Raw genomic sequence first — 20430 nt, 5'->3', positions numbered from 1 at the left:
CTCCTCCATTTGTATATCCCTAATAAGGCACTTAGATCTTCCAATCAAATGCTCCTGACACAACAGAGGTCTCGTCTGAAGTCCAGAGGTGATCGGGCCTTTGCTGTTGTAGCACCTAGACTCTGGAATAACCTCCCTCCTTATATTCATTCCTCTGAGTCCATCCAGTCTGTTAAATTGAGTCTTAAAACGTATTATTTTAGTCTGGCTTTTGATTTAAACTAATGTTATTTCGTGGCTAGTTATGTTTTTTCCCCTATATTGTTCATATTGTTTCCTGCCCTCCTTTTAACTGTTTCTTTTTATTCTGTCTTATGCTATTGCTCTGACCGACTGAAGCACTTTGGTCAACTTTGTTGTATTATTATGTGCTATAGAAATAAATTTTGATTTGATTTGATTTGATATACACAGCAGGTAAAATAACTATCAAACACGTCACCAATTTTCTAAGTAAATGTATTTCTAAAGGTGCTATTGACATGAAATTCCCACCAGATGTTGGTATCAACCCATCCAGTCCACACATGCAAAGATATCAAGCCACAGATGTCCTTGACACAGGGACAAAGTACTGAACACTTACTGAAATGTAATAATTTGTACAAAAGCCTTTGCTGGTGATGGCAGCTTCACATGCCTCCTATATGGAGAAACTAGTTGGATCAACCTTGGAGCTTCTGTGGGTCCCTTCCATGATCTCTATTTTTAATAGATTTTCACTTGGATTCAGGTCAGGTGATTTAATGGGCCATTCTAGCAGCTTTTCTTTTCTCTTTAACAGACCAAGTTTCCTTGGCTGTGTGTTTGGGATCATTGTCTTGCTGAAATGTCCACCCTTGTTTCATCTTCGTCATCATCATAGATGGCAGGAGTTATATGAAGCATGCCAGTGCCGTAGGGTGATGTTCCCACCTCCAAACTTCCCTGCTGGTATGGTGATTTGGGGGTGATATGCAGTGTCTTTTTGACCTCCAAATATGGCATCCAAAAAGTTTAATTACGTCTAATCTGAGCAGACTATATTCTCCCAGTATTTCGCAGGCTTCTCTAAATGTTTTTCAGCAAACCTTAAACACACTTCAACGTATTTTTTCTTCAGCAGTGGAGTCTTGTGTGGTGAGTGTGCATACAGGCCATGGCAGTTGACTGCAGTACTTATTGTTTTCTTTGAGTTGCCTGCTGATTCCAGGTCTTTCCATAGTTCTCCACAAGTGGTCCCTGGCACTTGATTATTCTTTTCACTCCTGCCAGAAATCTTCCCACTTCCAGATTAGAGCTCCAACAGTGCTCAGTGCCATCAGTATATTTTGAAACAGGAAGGATTTGTGAGAGATCTCATCATGAGATATTTGACAACTTGGTAATGAAACATTTTTATGAGCCATCAGCTGGGAGTGAACCAGCTGGTATTAAAGCCGCAGGGTTGCTTTCTAATTACTCATAGATTGTGCCTACCTTTCTTCGTGCGTTCAGTACTTTTCCCTGCATTATTTCTCATTATTACACATAATTTATGGCCACCTACTGGTAAATTTCTTGGCATGTGTGGACTGGATTGGTTGTTACCGACATCTGGTGAGAATTTCATGTCAATAACAACTTTAAAAATATATTTATTAGGCCACAATTGTGGGTGTAAAAGGCATTATATATTTACCCACAGTCTGTGTGTGTATAGACATAGATTCATCAGATACACTTTGTTAGTCCCAGGTTAGAGCCCCTTTGGTCTTCAGAACAGCTTTAATTTTTCATGGCATAGAAGGTGCTGGAAACATTCCTCCAAGATTTTGGTTCATGTTGACATGATGGCATCACAGTTGCTGCAGATTTGTCTGCTCCACATCCTGTTGCACCCCAACTAAAGGTGCTTTATTGGATTGACATCTAGCGACCGCAGAAGCCACCTGAATACAGTGAAGCCACCTGATTTTCATGTTCAAGAAACCAGTTTCAGATGATCTGAGCTTTTTTGCAACGTAGTGTACTATACTCCCGGAAACAGCCATTGAAACATGGGTACACTGTGGTCACAAAGGGATGCAGATGGTCAGCAACATTACTCAGGTAGACCGTGGTGTTTAAATCATGCTCTGCCCAAATGTGCCTAAAAAATCTTGATACGAGGTGAGATTTAACAGTGGCCTCAGTTTCCTGTAGTTAGCTGACAGGAGTGACACCTGGTGTGATCTTCTGCTGCTGTAGTCTGTCTGCAGGGAGTAAATCAGGGATTCTCTTCTACATAAATGAGTGCTCACTTCAGTTACTGTTGCCCTCCTTTCAGCTTGAAGCAGCCTGGCTATTCTCCTCTGATCTCTGACCACTCGAGGAACTGATGCTTCCTGGATATTTATTGTTTTTTGGCTGATACTCTTTAAACCCCAGAGATGGTTTTGTGGAAAAATCTCAGTAGATCAGCACTTTATAAAATATTCAGACCAGCCCGCCTGACACCAACAACCGTTCACCAACACCTTTCTTCCCTATTCTGATGCTCAATTTGAACTTCAGCAGGTCCTCTGGATCGCTGGACCATGTCTACACACCTAAATTTACTGAGCAGGTACCGTGTGATTGGCTGATTAGATCTGCATTTCCAGCAGTGGAATAGGTGTAACCTAACAAAACAAAACATGTAGGTAACTACAGCCTAATTGTAACTGTTATGTCAAAAATCACATTTGATATTTGACATAACAGTTGCAGTTTATCAGGATACAATAAGTGCTATAAATTGAATAAAAACAAAAAAAATTAATACAACTTACCAGTAGATATTAAAAAAATAAATAAACGCCCATCTTTTCTGAAAAAGAAGGGGGAAAGAAAAGACTACAACTCCCGTCACGTGATTTAAAAATCCCGGAACTACAATGCCTGGTGACGGGATGTTTTAAGTGGGCTACACGGATGGTCGACAGCCGAGGTGTAAAAGCTGTAACTTTCTTTTATCGTTTCCAGCCGTGCTATCGAAATTTAAAACTTTAAATTCGTTGCTGTGGGTTTTGTGGCGCCAGCGGCGGCGTTATTTTGAATTCATGGACAAAGACAAGTGTAGCGATATTGTAAGTAAGCGAGTCTGTTGTTTGCTTTAGCTAAAACGTCACGTTTTCAGCCTATTTTGAGAGCAGCCAGTAGCTCACACGAGCCAGCTAACTGGACTGTGTGGAGTCTGTTCACTCACCACATGCAGCCTCTGCACTCATGCTTTGTGTACCTTTTGCAGCATGGTCAGTGCTCCTGGATGGAGATGCATCAGTTCCTCGGTGACCTTATCACATCTGGAAACTCCTCAAAAAATCCGCCAGATGTGTTTAATGCAGCATGGGGCGTGGCAGGAGGTGGTGCTGCTGATGGTGCTCTTGCGTTCAAAGCTACATCGCTTGAGCCACTTAGACCTGTTCAGGAAAAGATGGGTGCAGGGGCATCACAGAGGGCGAGAGAGACCAGAGACCGGAGAGAAGGTAGGAGCCGTGTAAATAAACAAGTCCACCCATTTTCTTGTAAATTTTATTTTCCTACTGATGTGGTTCGGTTTGTCCTTCAGCTTTAGATCTGCATCATGCCTGCACCTGCCCTGGCTGCCCTTTCTCCAGTCTCCCTCCTTCATTTGAGACCCTAACATCCAGACAGCCTCTGTCCTTGCCGCCACACTCAGAGACCATATCCCACCCAAAAGATCTCAGTATTGCTGGTCCAGTGAGCCTTAGCATGTGTTTACCAGAGTCCACCTTACCCAGCAGCACGACCACCACTACATCTGAGCTAGAGACGGGCCTGCCCAGCCGATCACAGAACGAGGATGTAGACAGAGGGACTCAGAGCCAGAACCAAAACTCTGATGTGCCTCCTTCAAGAGCGTCTTTGTCCCATCTTTCTATGTTTCCCCACTTGTGTTGTCACCCCGGCCTGCAAACCTGTACCCAGACACTAGGCCGCCAGGAGGGCACAGACTCCCCGTTTTCTCACACCCATGCTCACCATCACTTTCACCACCACCACTGCCCTTTAACGTCCTGTTTACCCTGCCCCCAGCTCGCCCACTCGCACTCTGCTCGGCTCTCTGGCGCGTTTCCATGCTTGTCTTGCCCTCACTCCTTTCATGCCTGTAATCAGGTGTGCCACCGTCAGCACAGGCAAGCACAGCAGCAGGAGGAGAGGGTTAGGACTTCTACAACCTTGCTGTCGTCACTGCATCCCTGCATGCACTGCTCCGCCTCATTTTCTAGACCGTCCCAGCTGCTACAACACCAGCGCTCCGAGCACGCTCACAAACCAGCCGGGTTCATTTGCACAGAGTGCGGCAGGGCCTTCAATTCACACAGCAACCTCCGCATACACCTCAATGTGCACACTGGTGCACGGCCCTACTCATGCTCCGACTGTGGGAAAAGTTTCAGCCAGTCTGGAGCGCTGAAGATCCACAGGCGGATTCACACGGGTGAAAAGCCATATTCATGTGGCTTCTGTGGCAGAGGTTTCCCCCATCTGGCAGGGGTGCGTGCCCACCAGAGGACGCACACAGGAGAGAAGCCCTACCGCTGCAACCAGTGTGGCAAGTGTTTTACCCAGTCCGGAGCGCTAAAGATCCACACTCGCATCCACACTGGAGAGAGACCCTTTATCTGCATCATCTGTGGCAAGGGCTTTTCCAACCGCTCCGGGATCCGTTTCCACTACCGCACAGTCCACGGGCTGGCTCCTGAGGTCACAGGGGAGACTGGAGGCGTGTACCGAGGACCCACAGGTCGTGCTTGTCAGCCCGGGCGCCCCAGAACGACACCTCCAACCGGCGCTGCGTTAAATGCACCCAACAGTCCAGGTATCGACTCACACGCAGTTCTGAATACTCGGGATTCCTCAGATTTAATTGCTTCTCATCCCACCTCTACACCAATCAGTGGGAACGAGGGCAAATCTCAGCCAGAAGGAGCAAGAGAGGGGCTGCCGTATGCATGCGAAGACTGCGGCCTGCGCTTTAAAGACGCACTGTCCAGGAACAGACACCAGTCTCTGGTGCATTACTCCCACGAGGGAAGAGAGGAGGAGGGGCAGAGGGAAGAGTTCAGCACAGATGCTGAAAGTGAAAGAGAGTAAATTACTGCGGCTGGTAGATTATAACAGACTGAACATCTTATGGAATCTGTTCTTTAAGCAAAACTGCTTTCAAATTGGAAATTCAGTAATATTGCACTCCTTTTTAAGTGTTTTTCTGATATTTCACACTAAGATTGTGCTGAAACTCAACGCTAAACCTTTTCTATTTAAACACAACCACAGTTTACTTTTAGAATTCATGTATTTTTTTTTTCTACTCTCCATCAGCTTTTCAGTCCTGATGTATGTGAGTGAAGTGTCCTATATGTACAAATTTACCCCATTTTAGCAGTCCTTTATATATCCAGGTAAAAAAAAAAAAAAAAATCTAATTTCCAAGAGAGCCTGATGTCCATCCATCACACACACCAAACCAACTGGTTGCTAACACATCTGTGTAATTGTGCCTTATCCAGCAGTCCCAGTGTTGTATTATGATACCAGAAAGCATGTCACATTAATGTAATTTGATGGGCTTTTAGTAGCATTTTATTATGGGATTGAGGACTGCCACCTGGCTCTTTTTATACAAAATGCCTTGAAATAGGAATGAAATAGGAACAAGTACAATTTTATATGTTAAACATGGATCTGTAGTAAACATCAGTGTCACAGGTTTAATTAAGTTATTTAGTAACTTAATCATTTATAAAACCACATGTCTTCTATACAAAAAAACAACTTTCCATGGGATATAATATAAAGTAAAAAAAATAATAATACAAGTATACAAATATAACTATTATAATTTTTCACTTAATTCTGTAATTCTGAGAAAGGTGCTATACAGCAGCAAAGGCCTAACAAACAAGGCCAGTAGAGGTGGGGTTTTTTTTTTTAAAAATGTTAACATTTTGCGATAACTCGGCCTCCAGCAGAGGAACGTACTCTTCCTCTGGAGACTTGTTTAACTAGACAGAGCATTTCTTTCTCCAGGAAAAGTGGCTGAACACAGCTGTTCATCCAAGCAAAGGACAGTCCTTCCTAATTATGTCATCTTACTGCCTTTCGTGCCTCTCAGTTGTACTACAATCCAAGCAGTTATTTTTAGCTGTTGGTATGTTACCGGGTGATAATTACCTGCCAGACAAATAATTACACAGTCCATTGTTGCTTAACGTCTGAAGCTCGTGGCAGCCACCTAGTGGTTATGTGTAATTATAACAGTACTCTTTGTTACAGGTTACAATTTATAGTGCTTCATAAATGTTTTTGAAATGATACATTGTGAATACAATGCTTTGTAACATATTCATTTTTTGTTTTGCCTTAATTTGTGGAGAAGACTACACATAAATTTCTGTATGTGCTTTTGGAAAGTGCAGTTATGTGATTAAACATTTCATCAAACAGTATCTCTGAGACAAACTGAGCCTGTATTTATTTGTGCAATATGAAGAAAAAAAAAAACCAAAAACCTATCCCATACTTCCTTGATGGAAATATCTGCCTCCATGTGGCTCTCAGTGTTTAGTCTGAATACCCTTATATGCATAGTGACTTCCTTGGGTACATCACTCACGGGAGGTCCAGTTAGTGCATTCTGAACAGCACTGTCCAGCTCACTGTTCAACTTCAGACCACTCCAATTGTTGCTCTGGTGCCAACACACATTTCAACTCCAAAGAGCCTTTTCCTGAGTCTAAGTTTGCTGTGCTCACAAAGGATCTTCGTATGTGTGTTTCTGTTGTAAAGAATCACAAGACTTGGGTTCTGCATAGACAGCACTGACTGGTCTTGGTCCATTGGCATGTAGCGCGGGAGTGCAGTAGCCATTGAAGAGCACCCTGTGTGAGGGGCAGTCATACTGACTGTGACTGGATGTCGGTGCAGGAATGATGCTGGAGTCAGAGGGCTGATCTGAGAACGGAGTGGCATACTCAGGCTCTGGAGGAAGTGGCTCTGCATACTCGGGCAGGCAGCCAGGAGTGTCATAATGGCTGCAGGTGAAGGGGGCAGTATAACACTCTTCTGAGGAAGGTTTAAACGTTGAGCCAACTTTATGTCCAATAGGTGTAAGAGCTGGCTCAGCATAGTCTGGGAGGATTAGAGAAGAAAAGAGAAAATGTAAATGTAAGAAAAGTCCATCCATCCATCCATCCATCCATTTTCATCCGCTTTATCCGGGGCCGGGTCGCGGGGGCAGCAGCCTAAGCAAAGAGGCCCAGACCTCCCTCTCCCCAGCCACCTCCTCCAGCTTATCCGGGGGAATACCAAGGCGTTCCCAGGCCAGCCGAGAGATATAATCTCTCCAGCGTGTCCTGGGTCTGCCCCGGGGCCTCCTCCCGGTGGGACATGCCTGGAACACCTCACCCAGGAGGCGCCCAGGGGGCATCCTTGTCAGATGCCCGAACCACCTCAGCTGGCTCCTTTCGATGTGGAGCAGCAGCTGCTCTACTCTGAGCCCCTCCCGGATAGCCGAACTTCTCACCCTATCTCTAAGGGAGAGGCCAGCCACCCTTGAGGAAGCTCATTTATGTAAGAAAAGTCATACAAGATTTTTTTTTCCTGGTCACCTGACATACAGCAAACCTTCGTGAGATCAGAGGTCAAACCTGACATGATATTTGGATCTATCCTGTATCGTGACATTCAGTATCTCCATATGCCGGTATATCATCTCCTAATTGTTGCCAATAAGAACAAAAGCAGCAGAATTTTAAGGACAGTCTTAAAGATTGACCTTTTATGAAAATTAATTACTATGTAAACTTACTTCACCGTAAAGAAAAGGTCAAATGTGACCTGATATTTCAAATCTTTATACAGTACTTTCTACATGCGGACAGTAAACACCTTACAAGGCTTTTATAAAGAAATAAATCATTAGGTTGACCTTCAAGACCTCAGTGCATGCAAGGCAAATTATAAATGGCTTGTTAACATGACCCCAATCTGCACCCCTGCATTTCGAGCCGTCGTGTTTACAGACAGAAACAGTGACACGCACATACACGCTACCAATGACATGACCTACCTGATTGACCTAACTATAAATAAGACCAATAAGAGAGTAGCATCAATCCTGCAACTATGGCAGAAAGTTAAAAATCCAAACTGTTTTCAAAAAGACACAATAAACTAGTGAATACATTTATTCACTCAGTGTTACCTCATAAATTGGATTTGGCAGTTGATTAGTTTGAGGGGCCCGGGCACATTTACTTACATCGTACACACGCAGACTTTTACATAATGTTTAGGTTCTAAATACTGAAGCTGCTGTATCCTATAACATTTGAGGTCTGCTTTAAAAGCCAGCTTCTTGAAGTGCCTGCACAACAACAACAAAACCTGAATTTTAATAAAATCTGTTCTTCCCGTTATTCGTGCCACCCAACCACAGAGCAGCCTGGTCTTCTTTCTGTCAGCAGCTGCTCAGTTTTTCTCTCCACAAAAGTTCAGTTTTATCTCTGCACAGCATCCAGAACGACTCTGGCTTATCCTAAAAGTCACTCTGAATTCTGTGAGGTAGTTTTCCTCTGAAGACTTTCTTGGTGCACAAACAGACTCTACATTTAACAGAGTGAAGATATGCACCGCAACTCCCGTCTGGGTGCTTTTAAAGTCATGGGATTTGTCGGCATTTCCGACCAGCAGAACCGTAGCTCCTAAAAGTTCTTGGTTTGCCAGATCAGTAGGTCACAGATCACTATTTTTATATGATTTGATGGTTTGATTGTTGATTTTGTTCATCTGGATGCAGCGTTTTCAGTGAAATGCGACATCCAGATGAACAACATCAACTTTTTGTAATTTCCTGACGGGGATGATTGAGCATGCATCAAGACATTTTTACACAAACTTAAACACACAGATACTAAAACATGTAGCAGCAGGCTACTTTCGATAATGGGAAAAACTCCACTTCTTGTTTACATCTTGCAAATCAATTTCTGGGAAACTTCTGCTTCTTTTCTACCAAATAGCTGTCTCTAGGACAATGCAGAGCGCTGCACGAGACGTCTGGCCACCAACAACGTCTCATCTAATCGCAAGGATGAGGGCTGACGGTCTAGCACTTAGATCCATCCAGACTACTCTTTGTCCTCGCAGAAGACGCCGTGGTGTGGGAGGCCTGGACTTTCAAGAGCACACAGGGAGTCTTAAGACCCAGAGCTATTTTAATTAGACAGGCTTTACTGAGGGCTTTGATTGTCTTAGCATTGACCGTCTGTCCTGTTTATCACTGGACCTCTCAGAGAAGGGCCCCCTCACTGAGGGAAGGGGTAAGGGAGGCAGAGATGGGACTGCTGGGAGGAGGGGGGGGGGGGGGGGAGTAGGCTGAGTGCCCTGTATCGAGCTCCAATTAAAGGGTCTCTTTCAGTGAGCCTCTGTGGACCAAAGAAAGGAATGTTTATGGTGTGACCGGGTGATGGGCTGAGCCAGAGGAAAGAATGGACAGCCCGTGGAGAGAACTGTTTGCCTGTCACGCTTGGTGTGAGCTACTCAAACTGACCACTGAAGCTAGAGACCATTAGAGCGGGAAAGATGGAGAGCCGAACACTTAACAGGACAAATAAACTTCAAAGGTAGCAGCTGACGACACTTGCAGAAGAACAAAGCAGCACCAGCAACTTCCTGTAATTGATAAAAATGTGAATTCTCACCATTAAGAGGAGGGTTTGGTAGTGCATCGTGGACGTTTCGAACCAGAGGGTACGACTGTGAGCCGGGAAAACTCTTTTCCTTCAAACTCTGAGAACCTACACAAAAATCACAACCATAAAAATCATTGCAACATTAAAAAAGGATTCATAACTAAAAAGTATGTTAAAAAAATAATCTGAAAAGTGCTAGACTTACTTGTGGGGACAGAGTAGGAGTACTTCATTTGTGAATCTTTTTTCCTACAATTTCAAATAACAAAAAACAAACTCAGAGGTTAAATAAAATAATGAACGTTGATATTTCGTGACAGCAATCCATGTATCAAAAATCAGTGACAGTATGTCCATACAGGAAAGTTAATTAGTACATGTGCAGTACCTTCGCTTCAACCAGAATCCAGCCAAAACACAACTGCCACATATCATCAGGCCGAGGGCCACGCCCACTGCTACTATTACTGGCTGACTGGAGGCTGCAAGAGTGCAAGAGAGTCTGCGTAAACAACTGAACACGTGTGAGGAAGGAATGCTGTTATTACAAAGTGCTGCCGATCAGATTAATGGCTATATTGCCCTGTTTGCACTGGTGTGACTCTAATCTACTCGTATAAACTTCATACAGGTGAGTTGGTGGATGACACAAGTACATACTCTGTTTTGTTTCAACTAACACGGTGCACTCAGTGGTGGTGGGAGTGGGGCTTGGGAGCAGTGGACCCGAGTTAACTTTGATGGACGGAGAGTCTGTTGGGGAATTATCGAGACAGGAAAACTTCACATCAGGAAACTCAGCTGCAAATCAAACCATGTTAAAAGCAAACAAACCAAACTTTATTGTGGATAATCTGGAAGCTTATGAGCTACTGCCTACCACCGCCTGGTGGACGGGAAGACCTCGGTGTGGCCTTACTAACAGGACAGCCCAGGACCTGAATCTGAGCTGAAGCCCTCCCGTGCCAACTCAGCGGCTGGAGGCGGACAAATCGAGCCACCACAGGAGGAAACAAGCTATTGAGCACTCTGAGGTGTCCATCGGCGTAGGCCGGAAACACCTAAGAGCCACAAAGACCAAAATGAGTTAGCATCTGCATGTCTACTGCTTTAAAAAGCACAGGAAGTTGGGGCAGTGAAAGCATTAAGCAGAACACCTACCTTTCTTTCTTTGCTTGCAGCATCTTTGTAAAGCTTCCAGTTCTTTCTATCCTTACTAAATGAAAGGATGTAGGATTCCATGTAGTACTCATCTGATCCCGCTGTTACTATTCCTGAAGAAAGAGAACAACGCTTGTTTGATTTTGTTTCAGATCAATATTCAAAAAGAAATAAAAGGCTTCATGGATTTTAAACAACAAAAATAGTCCATCTCTGATTCATGAAATCACAATAAATTGCTTAAACCAAGCATATTTTGTACACATACTTATTGTTATTTTTACCTGTGATGTTGCTTCTATCGCTCAGCTCCATCTCCACCCACGGGCTCTGATCACTACTGTCTGCTGTCCAGAGCAGGAAGTTATGGCTGAAATCATTATTTCTGGCGTTCCTTGACTTTGTCTGCTCTTGACTGTTTTTATCAGCAAAAGATGAGGCGTTTAAAGCAGAAACAGCCAAGTTGTTGTTACACTCTGTTCACGGATCAAAGGAAAACAAACAAACTGATGAATTATAATTTGAGCCTACACATTTTCATTATAAACCACACAGATTCATGTTCCCTGTGATGAACTGCATGAAATCAAGAAAGTAATGGACACTGTTTTGCCTTAAAAGCGAGAAGAAGAAAAAAAAAACCCTAAACAAAATGTGCAGAAATGAAAATCGCTTTATTTAAAGAAGCTAAACAGCAAACCGGTTGTTTCAGATAGTAATGAAGCCTTTAGCTTCAGCGAGGAAGAGCTGTGTTTGCGCTACTCCTGCTGTTCTCATCTTTTCTTTACTTCCTCTTTCCCACGCTGTCCAAGTCTTCTCGCCCACTATTCTATCGTCATCACTCCGATCCACTCGGATTCCTGCCCACCACCTCTGGGTGAATAGGTGTCGGCTTCCTGTTCTTTAAAACTCACTGCAATTCTGTCACTCTGCCTTTCATGTAACCCATGTCCCCCCAGTCTCCATAACATCCTGGATGTTCAGAGTTTCATCCAAGGTCTTTGTTTGCCATCTGCTCCACCACCTGTGTTTACACTTCAGGGGTCCATCCTATTTCCTACCTTTGTTGGAACACCGCTCAGCCATGCCGAAGGTCGTCTAAACACTTTCCTCAAACATCGTGAACATTAAACGTCATCATCTGAAGTTATACAACCCCAATTTAAAATAAAATAAAGTTGGGACACCGTGTAACATGTAAAAAATATGTAAACATTTTTAATAAACAAAAAAACAGAATGCAGTGATTTGCAAATCTCATAAATTCATTCACAATACAACTTGGAAAATGTTTAAACTGAGACATTTTACTATTATATTAAAAATATGAGCACAATTTAAATTTGATGGCAGCAAGACGTCTATTAAAAAATAATAATAAAAAACACGTTGGTACAAAAGGCTGGAAAAGTAAGTGGCTCTAAAAAAGAAACAGTTGGTGGAATTTATGCAACTAATTAGGTTAATTAGCAACAGGTTAAACCTCTATCACGCAAAGAAGAAACCATATGTGGACAACGGTCGATGGTACGGGGGTGTCAGTGCATATTAAATCGAGGTCTCCACATCTATAAAGGCCCCACCAGTGCTGAAATGTATATAGAGGTTTTAGAGCAATATGCACTCCCATCCAGATGACCTCTACTTCAGGGAGGGCCTTAATAATCTCAGCAAGACAATGCTAAACCACCTGTGAGAACAGAAAGGCTTCAGGGTAGAAAAGTCTAGCTACTGAAATGGCCTGTCTGCATCCCGTACCTTTCACCAAGTTAAAACATTTTGAGTTAAAAGAAGCAGATCCAGAATAAAATATGGCTTTACGAGATCAGCAAATCACTAGATTCTGTTTTTATTTGGGGTTGTGAATGTAAAGTCAGGCTCATACCTTGGATGAAAAGCAGCTTCTTTTCAGAAAGTGATCCCCTGTCAAAAGAAGTGAAAAAGAAATATTGATAATCAATGCAAATCAGTTACACTAAACTAGCAGCTACACATTTCCACAAGATCTCATTTAAAATGTGGAAAACAAACACATACATTTTTGAAAGGACTCCATTGGCAAAGGTGGATTCATACAGTGTAAGGCTTCTCCCACGATTCACAGTGATATGGCCTCCCAGACTGTCAGATGTAGCTCCTGCATGGACTGCAGACTTGCACAGCACCGAAGTCTGTGGCAGAAGAGAGAGATGGAGCCTTTTCAGACATGTATTTGATAAGAAGCACAGTACAATACAGCTTTTCCTAATGAAATCTGCTGCGCTTACATCTCTGTAACCATGCTCAGAGTTCCCCCACACGTCCCCTGTGACCTTCTTGCATCCTGCAGGGCAATACACGCTGAGAAGGAGCAGAACAACATGTGAGAAATACTTGCAGCTCTACTGAATCGGAGATGAAGACGCAGAGGTCCACGGCTTACCTTAAATGCTGCGAGCTAAAATGAGATCCCCGTTGTAAACATGAAATGAGATCTGAAAACAAAAACAGAAAACTTCAAACGGTGCTCCTCAAAATGAATCTTTTTTTAACATTTTGACAGCATGTACGGGTGGACCATGTGTCTCGGGCTTACATAACACCACCTCGGCATTCGCTCAACCACACAAACAGACAACAGACTGTGTGAGACGGTCTGGGATGCTACAACTGTGCTATAGTCAGGCATGAGTGGTCATCACTGTTGATGTGACTAACGCCTTTGTTACTGTGAGCAAAGCGAAAGGTCCATGTGTGATCACAGCCAACAGACAGTGGTTTGTATGTCTGAGTACAGACTTAGCTCCAGACACTGCTGGATTTCATAAACAACTGAGCAAAAACAGGAAACTATGATACATAGTGCACAGTACACAAGGCCACAGCCGGGAAAATTAAGACTTAGTCTAAATATAGGCTATTCAGACTAAGTAAGTAAGGCTACATGGTTATTTTAAAAAATACCCAAGGAGAATCTGATATTGTGTATCATTTAGTGAGATTTGTGGTTTAATCCATGAATAAACATACCGGGTGTACGCATGTCACAACTGGCCGGGGTACAAAGAAAAACAAATTAAAAAAAACCCTGAAAACAAGTAGCCGCTGGGTTCAGAAGCCTTATAGCGACGAATACAGGACGGCAGTGGGCTTGGAGTGGTTAACAGGCTGAAGAAGAGGAGGGGAGGAGAGCTCGAGACGGTCCAAGTGACAGACTGAAGCTTGAGGCCTCATTCCATTCAGCCCGAGAGAAGGAGAAGAACTCCTGCTCTCTGAGCAAACACGCCGGAGCCAACATGGAGGCGATGGAGGGTGAATGCCAATAAGCAATGACTCATACACTCACGCGCACGTCAACACACGGGCAAATGTGTTATACTGAAGGATAAATAGTCACAGAACAGCTAGTGTTATGATTGTATCAGTGTAAACTTAAAAAAGATCTCTCTCACAACCCCACTCGCACCTATATAACATATAAATCAGGCAAATAACCATAACGTAACATAATGTAACAGCCTTGTTTCCCCTTTAGCTTCTGTGCTTTAGTGTGTGCATTTATTATATATGGTGCACAGTTGATTTTAAAATCTGTCACAGGCTCATCCCTGGCCCTGCAGATTACCCAAGGCCAGAAATGCTCTGGTGTTCTGTGGTTTTATTTCCTTCTGCGTCAAATTTACTCTGCTATAAATAAACAGTGAAAAAAATAAACCAATGCAATCGGAATAACAAAGAAGCTTCCATCAAAAGTTACCCAGCACGACATCAGTCAGAAGGCATAAATTATAGAGTACCTGGCTGCTGATCTGTGGCATAAGAGAGCAGAAACCCTCGTCCAGAGCGATGTGGGCCCGACTTGAACATTATTGTTACTTCATTGCTATTAAATGTCACATTCTTCCCAGCTGCATCAAGCTTCCCGCACAGAGGACCTGTGAACACACATTCCCACAAACTACGTTTATAAAGCACAAGAACATAAATACGTCTGTCAGCACACACGCCGGTGCACTATAAACATCCATTTCCAGTCCTTAATAATGAAGATTTGACAGTCTGTTAGACAGAAAAACACTAAAACAAAACAAAAAGAAGTTTCTGTAAGAAAGTGAGGCGCTGTGAAATCTGATGATGTATACAATAGTCAGCCTAGTGGAATATCTCTTGAATCTCTCAACCCTTAATTTGGAGCAACTTTTATGCCCTCAGGATACGATGCAGCTGGTTGCAAAACCTACACGTCTCCTGTGAAATATGGTTTGCCTTTTCTGTCAGTGCATCAACACAATGGCATGTCCTGAGTGAGTTATACAATCCAGACTGGAAGATCATCAGTAATGAGTGGGAACAAAGTCTCTGTCAGTAAGTATGTCAATTAAGATTTGATGAGGACACGGGAAAGTTCTCATCAGACATCTGGTGTGTGACCACATTTTTGTATTCCCCTCTCCCTTAAAATGTGTATTTATATATTTTAAATTAATGACACAAGACATGTCGCTGTTCAGTAAAATAAGGATGAGAACAGTTTGACCTTTGACTTGGGGCAGGAACCATGAGACAATACCTGCTGCTGCTAAAACTAATGTGCATGTGCCTGAAAGAAAGAATCTAAAGAAGTACATGAGGTTGTTTAAAAGACAGACTTTGATTTCATTTACTTACTAAAAACAGGATTTGTTTGGTTCATTGCCTCAGGGTAACATTATGCAGCTAGACCACTTTTCTTAGGGCAATGATGCTAAAGCAGTGCTTCTAAACTCTGATCCTTCCTTCCTCGCTCCACAACACTTGATTATCTGGTTATCAGGCAGCTGCAAGCTTTTCATTCCCAGCTGCAAAGTTTGTGTGAGTGGGGGTCACAGGGAGAACCTGCGGGGTAATGTTTTGACAGCACTGACCTGTCGCTTATGTGAGCTGGCAAACAATACACTAAAATGGACTTTTAACAACTTACAAGAAATGGACACAAAGTGATTTTATGAGGAAAAACTACGATTGGACAGCGAGGGTCATTCCCACAGTGGGGTCAGCAAATGTGATGAGAGTGACAGGGAGTGAAAGGAGACCCTAGAATCAGGTCTGAAGGGTCAGTTCAACCATACCTATGTGATGTGGAGAGAGCTTGAAAATGAACTTGATGTTTATTAAAATAAAAAAGAAATATTTAAGTAAATTTGTTGACTGATATGTCAGAGACCCCCAAACTCTCTACAATATAGTAAATTCATTTATTCTCCCACCAAAAATGTTAACTTTATTATTTATTAATAAATAAATAAAACAATCAAGAGGTGTGCTCACCCAGGCTGTGCTCTCCGTTTTTGTCTGTGATCATCACAGAGCCATTGCTGCAGCCTGGACTGCTCTCAACGTCAAAATCTCCAAAGAGCAGTCGCAGCGTGCGCCCCTGTGGTACACGAAGCCTCCACTTACACCAGGCGTTACTGGGGTAGGTACCCGGATAGTTCTGGGAGGCTACGGTGCCCGTCTCTGGTGCCAGCAGCGTATGTCCACAGCCATTACCTGACACAAAACAAGCACTATAAGAAAGCTACGACAAGAAAAAAAGGGCACAGTTCACATGGTAAAAATTAAGATTAACTTCTAACAACTTCTGATTTCCTTTTCTTTCAGTTTCATGTTTCCTAATCACTCACTTCTAAAACCGATACAGAGGTCTTAACCCATGCCTCATTTATTTAAATTTTCCTTCCAAGGAGCCAGATTTTCTTGTAATGTTGTTAAAGGTTTCTTGAGCGACAGTGGCTGTCTCTTCACCGACGCTCCATCCAGACCAGAGGAATGTTTTCCTTTTATTTGTTTGTCAGGCCACTTAACGCTGACCTATGAATCATTCAAACATAAAAAATACTGGTGCTACCACTGCTACCTCTCAGCCTCCGAACAGATGCACTTGTGAAAATCCTGAGTGATTTTTTCGAAAAGTTGACCACTGATATCAATTTTAAAATCCTTGGTGACTTCCTTCTTGAGTTATCATGTTTAACTGCTTAAACTTCTCCATTACTAACATTTTTTCCCGGCACTCATCTCAGCATCTTTTGCCTTTTGGTCACAAATCTTTACAAACTGAGTCAGCATCTAGTTGATTAATATTTTCAACTGTTCAGCTGCTGACGGCAGTGAGCAGAGTGGAATTATAGACCTTAAGGAAAGCCAAAATGACATAACCTGAGACGGCTACGTAACTGGCTCTCTTAATTAAATACAAATATTAAAGGCTTTGTTAATACACCATTTCAAGACAGATGAGCAACGAGTCTAATCTGAGCATGTACGGCAGCTCAGGGCATGCTTATCCTTCTGTCATCACGACTTTTTGAAATACCAACAAGGGAAGAGCTCAACTGTAACACCTGTGACCTGCACGTTGGATACAGAGCACAACATAATTGTTTAAGATTAAGTACCAAGAGGTGCTTTTCCCCAGGCAAAAGCAAGGAAGGAAAAAAAAAGCATAGTGCTGATATACTACATCTTGCTATGACTAACACTTGAAGAGGAACAGAAAACACAAACATTCAGATGGTTTAAGATTCCTGTTGGTCACAAAAATTTTTTCCTACAGGAGTCACACAGAGATTGGTGTTGCGGGGGTGACAAGCTCAGACACTAACACTCCCTGCCCTCACTTTTCACTCCCCCAAGTAATGTGCTCCAAGAATGGTCAAAACCTGAGGAAGGCACCAGGGTCAGTCTGAGCCTAAACACCAGCGCTGTCCTTGCTTCCCTTAAAAGGCTCCTGAATATTTGTTGACTGGAAGTTACAGGGTAGCCTTCCATTCGCCCTGTGTCTCCTCCTGCATCAGCCGAGCTGGTCACCTCCTTCCCAACAGCACTTCAGTTCCTCATATCATAAGCCTTCAACTGTTATTGTCCCCCCTCAATTCCCCAAAGGATTCCCTGGAAATACCGCAGCCACATACTGTAACTCTGGGCAGCAGAGCATGGATCTGTCACCTTCCGGAGGCTGGCCACGGGGGACTTTTCCCAGCTTTAAAGAGGGCGTAATGTTGGGAAATGTCTGGGTGACCAGTAATTGCCCCCCTGATCACTGGGCTGTTTCACCCACAGTCTGTTGGGTTCGTGTTCAGGCTGTTCTGACCTGTTTAGAAATCTCAGGAGCTAAACCACATAAAGCTTGGGTGTTAGGATAGCAGACAGTCCATCAGAAACACGCCAGCAATATAGTTTTCCACTTCATGCTTTGTTGGCAGGTCCTTACAGGTCCACACTAGCAGACAGGATGTTCACCTATGCTACCTGTCACTACATCCCCTTATTCAATCCCGGAGGTAGAAATGTTTCCCCCAAACCTAGGCCCCACCAAAGCTGGGGCATAGCATATTTGCTAAGTTAAATAATGATGTATCCAGGGCTTAATCATCTTCCGATGTGCGGAAATCAAAGCCCCAGAGACAGACAAAAACAACACTGAAGATTTGTGGTATGGCTGACTGGTGGAGTCATAGTCTGCAGGGCAATAGCTTGTTTGTCTATGTTTATATATGGTCACTGTGATTCATAACAGGCCTGACTGATGTGTTGAAAGAAAGAAAAAGACTCTGGGAAAGGATTGCTGGGATCACTAGGTACACACGGGCAAGGAAAGAGTTTGTAAAAACTGTTAACATGACTTCCAATCGGCGACCTTTGCACCTAAATACAGACACATTAATGCACTTTAATTCTGGCTTAGAGCCATAAAGATGATCGGAACAGCAAAATAAGTGTGGATGTGTACAGTGCAGAATACAGGACAAGGTATGGTGGTCTTTCCAACAACAGTTTCTGATGAAAATGCATTAAACAGCAATAGTTAGCGGGGTTATATGACAACAACTATCTTAAACACAGCAGAAATGTGTTTTAAAGGAGGCTGCCGACTGGGTGCTCATCCTACGTCATCAGTCTTGATTATTAATAATCGTGCGATTAATTTAAAGAAAACGGGGGAAACTCTTCAGCTCTAGTTGCAGCTAACGAAATGTGCGAAAATCCGTCTCCCACGTCACAATCCTTATCTTATCAAAAGCGTCAACATAACAGGCGTTTTCTTACCCTCCTGGCCGCGAACACACACCGAACAGACGCTTAAAGCGATCCACAAACCGCCAATGAAAGACTTCACAGCATCCCCGATGTTTTCGCACTTTGCGAGCATGATTTCCAGGAGCTCGGCGAGGAAAAAGTAAGGTGCATGCCTCGCTGACTCGAGGGGTCTTGCTTCAATAAAAAGTTGGAGCACAGAGTACTGGATATTTACTATTGGTCACGAGTGTCGAACCCCGTCTCCAATTGGCTCTCCTGAAGCGTCAATCAAGTTGGTGTCCGGGATTCCATTCCCAAATAGGGCTGGCCTGATCCGTAGGTGTTCGCTGACCTGAGACCAGCCAGCGGTAGCAGTGCTTCTTATTTACGCTCATTAGAAACGATGGAAATGCCGAACCGGGATCTTTATTTGAAGATGCGTGCGTGTCAAAGGTGGAAAGTGCAGTTTTAAAGCAAACATGAAACATTCAGAAACACCTCGTCTGTTCGCTTTATTAACTCGCCCGAATTTCCGTTCTCAGTCTAAGTGCTAAGACTGCCATCTTCCGGTGAATTAATCATTTTCCTCAAGATTTAGAGGTATGTATTTTTTCTTTAATCTTACGTGTGTTTTTCTATTATTCCAGCCTTTTAATGTCTTCGTCAATCAGTTAGTTCTTCACTTTAAAAACATTTCTGCTTTGACAAGTGCTTTTAAAAAAACATCGTTTTGTCGCTGTCCCAGGAGACTCCTGTCAAACGCACCCAAATTATGAACAAATTGAAGTATTTATTCACTTAATGCCATGAGTCCCCAATCAAAGTATCACAGAGTATTCATGTGATCTAGGAGCACTCTGACTGTCATTTTAAAGAAGAAAGACTGAGGCCATGCATGCATTCATCATCTGGTTTAAAGTTATAGACTGGAAGTTATCAGAATATTGGAGATGTGGGTCTGTTGTACCTGAGAGAGAGCTGGGGCATGCTCTGGTCACGACACACATGAACAGGAGAGCTGATCCTGCTGCACTACGAGCCCCAATCTGGGCAGCCTTGATGCTTCTGGCTGTAAGGATTACACCACCTGCTGGTGTGACTCTCCAAAGGTCACCCCAAAAAAATCCCTGGTCCGGTCCATGCTTGTTAAATATTATTGCATTATTATTGCATCAACACATTCTTCGACCATCAAGACCAGGTGTGGAGTGTAAAGTACAATATGTATCCAAAATTATTTATTATTTATATAAATGATATTTGTAAGGCATCTGATATATTAAAATTAGTATTATTTGCAGATGACACAAATATTTTTTGTTCTGGGGGGAATCTAAAGGAGCTGCTGGATACAATTACTTCAGAAATGTGCAAAATTAAAAAATGGTTTAACAGGAACAAACTATCGCTAAATCTAAGTAAAACTAAAATGATCTTATTTGGGAATTCCCTTAGAAATGCACAAGTGCAGATTCATATAGATGGTGTGGAAATTGAAAGAGTACTTGAACATAAGTTTCTTGGTGTGATT

The 20430-nt window shown here is 43.0% G+C and overlaps 2 protein-coding genes across 3 annotated transcripts; one reads left to right on the top strand and one right to left on the bottom strand.

Moving 5' to 3' along the window:
• The first annotated feature begins 2916 nt into the window (after window positions 1–2916).
• Window positions 2917–5110, top strand: LOC146622625 (uncharacterized). 2 transcript variants are annotated; one of them, XM_085365290.1, is made up of 3 exons: window positions 2917–3068; window positions 3230–3467; window positions 3551–5110. In XM_085365290.1, exons 1-3 carry the CDS (start codon window positions 3042–3044, stop codon window positions 5098–5100), a joined length of 1815 nt encoding a protein of 604 aa, XP_085221416.1. In that variant the 5' UTR covers window positions 2917–3041; the 3' UTR covers window positions 5101–5110. The 2 variants fall into 2 exon arrangements, with proteins under 2 accessions (XP_085221416.1, XP_085221415.1); XM_085365289.1 differs by lacking the exon at window positions 2917–3068 and having other exon boundaries at window positions 3191–3467.
• Window positions 5111–5917: 807 nt separating this feature from the next.
• On the bottom strand, window positions 5918–19077 carry LOC146622624 (discoidin, CUB and LCCL domain-containing protein 1). The gene is made up of 15 exons (XM_085365288.1): window positions 18930–19077; window positions 16149–16370; window positions 14639–14776; window positions 13285–13336; window positions 13130–13202; window positions 12900–13033; window positions 12748–12785; window positions 11147–11338; window positions 10863–10975; window positions 10582–10762; window positions 10362–10454; window positions 10090–10183; window positions 9907–9950; window positions 9711–9806; window positions 5918–7137 (listed from the first exon to the last, which is right to left on the bottom strand). The coding sequence occupies exons 1-15, from the start codon at window positions 19030–19032 to the stop codon at window positions 6758–6760; spliced, it is 1953 nt and encodes a 650-aa protein (XP_085221414.1). The 5' UTR covers window positions 19033–19077; the 3' UTR covers window positions 5918–6757.
• Window positions 19078–20430: the final 1353 nt, after the last annotated feature.

Source organism: Diplotaxodon limnothrissa, linkage group LG11 (genome assembly GCF_057381915.1).
Source record: "Diplotaxodon limnothrissa isolate DT_005_m linkage group LG11, D_limnothrissa_male_GT1.1, whole genome shotgun sequence".
Classification (NCBI taxonomy): domain Eukaryota; kingdom Metazoa; phylum Chordata; class Actinopteri; order Cichliformes; family Cichlidae; genus Diplotaxodon; species Diplotaxodon limnothrissa.
Note: the sequence above shows the minus strand (reverse complement) of the source record. Positions and strands in the feature narration are given on the sequence as shown.